Raw genomic sequence first — 2,239 nt, 5'->3', positions numbered from 1 at the left:
GAAACGTCAGCCTTCCTGCTCCTCTGATGCTGCTTGGCCTGCTGTGTTCATCCAGCTCTACACCTTGTTATTTCAGGGTAGACAGGAGCCCCAGTTTAACGACTTCTCTGAATAATCGCACCTCCCCTCTGGAGTAGCAGCCTGAGCCAAATGGGACTGGACCGTTCTGCTTCAGAGGCAAGAATACAAACTGAGCCATGGATGGAACCTTCAGCACCAACCCTTTTTGGACACGTTTTTTCCAGAATTCCACCTCCCGTTTGTGAAATGCCTTGATGTGTCTTGCTCCTTTTATTGTGATTAGGTGAGATGGCAATTGTTTGAATGTTGCACTGACAAAACTTTTCCTTTGTTTGTCTCTCTTTGTTCTCTTGCAGCAATTGTTAATCCAAAGCAGCCCAAGGAGGCCCCCAAGAGTTTCAACTTTGACTATTCCTACTGGTCGCACACCACGGTATGTAGCCTCCTGAGACCCCAGTCTGTAGAACAGAAGGAAGTAAGCAGAGATAGTGCGGTCCAGCCCCTGCGGTGCCCACCTTTTCCAAAAGGCTTAAAAACTAAACCACCACCAAATCACCTGTTTGACAAACTAAGCAATGGACAATTTACAAGTACTGCTCCCTAGCAACCCAGCTGTTCAGTTTTTTTTAATAAGTTCAAATCCTGCCAAAGCAGATGGTGAAATTTGAATTCAGTAAAAATATGGAATTGGGAGTCTAATGACGATCACAAAATCATTGTTGATTGTTAAGGAAGGAAAAAACCCACTAATGTCCTTTCAAGAAGGAAACTGCCAACATGGTCTGGCCAATGTGTGACTCCAGGCCCATAGCAGAGTGGATGATTCTTAACTGCCCTCTGGGCAATTAGGGATGGGTAATAAACGCTGCCTATCCAGTGATGCCCTTGTTGCCTGAATGGATAAAACAAAAGAAGGGAAGGGTAAGGAACGAGGGAGAGGATTAACTTAAAATGGAGTTGGAGAGGAAATTAATGCATTCCACCTCCTACAAAGTCCACTTCTGTTGAAATGCCTCGAGGGTATTGGTGGGCACCACATGCTCCCTTTCCAAGGACACCCAGACATGGGCATTGTCACAGAGAATGGGCAGATGGTCAGGAACTACAAACCCCTATTCATCCTGCTGCCTGGACCTATTCATAAGGACCTGGCTCCTGAAACTTTCCAATCAATCTGTTCAGAGATGCTCTGTCAGATCTCTGGAGAAGGGGGACTTGAACCCAAGCCCCCTAGCCGAGAGGTGGGGACACTACCACTGCACCATAAGCACCCAGTTTTGATACAATGTGTATCATCTTCTCTCAATCCGCTCTGGTGCTGTTCTGGTTGACAGTCAAAGGAAACTGCATTTCTAATACTATATTACCCCGAGCTGAACCTACCACTATTGGTAGCTATTGATTTGTCAGTGTATATTCTCTATATAATCAATTCTGTATCTATCATATGCTGTGTAAATCCCGAATGTGTTTCACAAGACGGTGTAAAGAAACTTTACTCCATATCCGAAATGTGCTGCCCCTGACCTAGGAGTGTTTGTTGAGTTTATGCCTCCTTGTTAATGATTGATTTTCCTAAGTATTCATCATCACACAAAGTAACAATCCCTCCCCTGTACAAATGAACCTCCAAATTTAGAGGTCACCTTTGATGTTATTATCATTCGTTCAGAGAGGAATGTGGTACACTTGGAGCTGGTGCATGACAGGAGATTGAACAGAGTTAATGATTGAGGAGGCTGAGTCCTATTCTAACGATGACCATTTTCTGCCTTCATCCCAGCCGGCCGACATCAAATATGCCTCCCAGCAGCAGGTATACCGAGACATTGGGGAGGAGATGCTCGAACATGCCTTCGAAGGATACAACGTCTGCATCTTCGCCTATGGACAGACTGGGGCAGGGAAATCCTATACCATGATGGGCAAACAGGAAAAGGAGCAGCAGGGAATTATCCCACAGGTAAAACCCAGGCTGCCCAGCATCCCCCATACAGGCTGTTCCTCCAGTACAGGCCATGAAGCACTGTGTCCGCCGTGTACTCTCTGTGTCCTCAGCACAGGCCGTGTACTCGCTGTGTCCCCAGTACAGACCGTGTACTCGCTGTGTCCTCAGTACAGGCCGTGTACTCGCCCTGTCCCCAGTACAGACCGTGTACTCTCTATGTCCTCAGCACAGGCCGTGTACTCTCTGTGTCCCCAGTACAGGCCGTGTACT

At 46.9% G+C, this 2,239-nt stretch overlaps 1 protein-coding gene across 1 annotated transcript in view; it reads left to right on the top strand.

Moving 5' to 3' along the window:
- Positions 1 to 2,239, top strand: part of kif1aa (kinesin family member 1Aa) — a 269,784-nt gene that overhangs the window by 110,821 nt on the left and 156,724 nt on the right. Inside the window, exons 3-4 of the mRNA XM_048604503.1 lie at positions 378 to 454; positions 1,805 to 1,984. Of these exons, the coding sequence (XP_048460460.1) occupies positions 378 to 454; positions 1,805 to 1,984 (257 nt within the window). The remainder of the gene's footprint in view (positions 1 to 377; positions 455 to 1,804; positions 1,985 to 2,239) is intronic.

Source organism: Rhincodon typus, chromosome 13 (assembly GCF_021869965.1).
Source record: "Rhincodon typus isolate 14 chromosome 13, sRhiTyp1.1, whole genome shotgun sequence".
NCBI classification, from domain to species: domain Eukaryota; kingdom Metazoa; phylum Chordata; class Chondrichthyes; order Orectolobiformes; family Rhincodontidae; genus Rhincodon; species Rhincodon typus.
The sequence above is the reverse complement of the archived record's forward strand: the minus strand, read 5'-3'. Positions and strand labels throughout refer to the sequence as shown.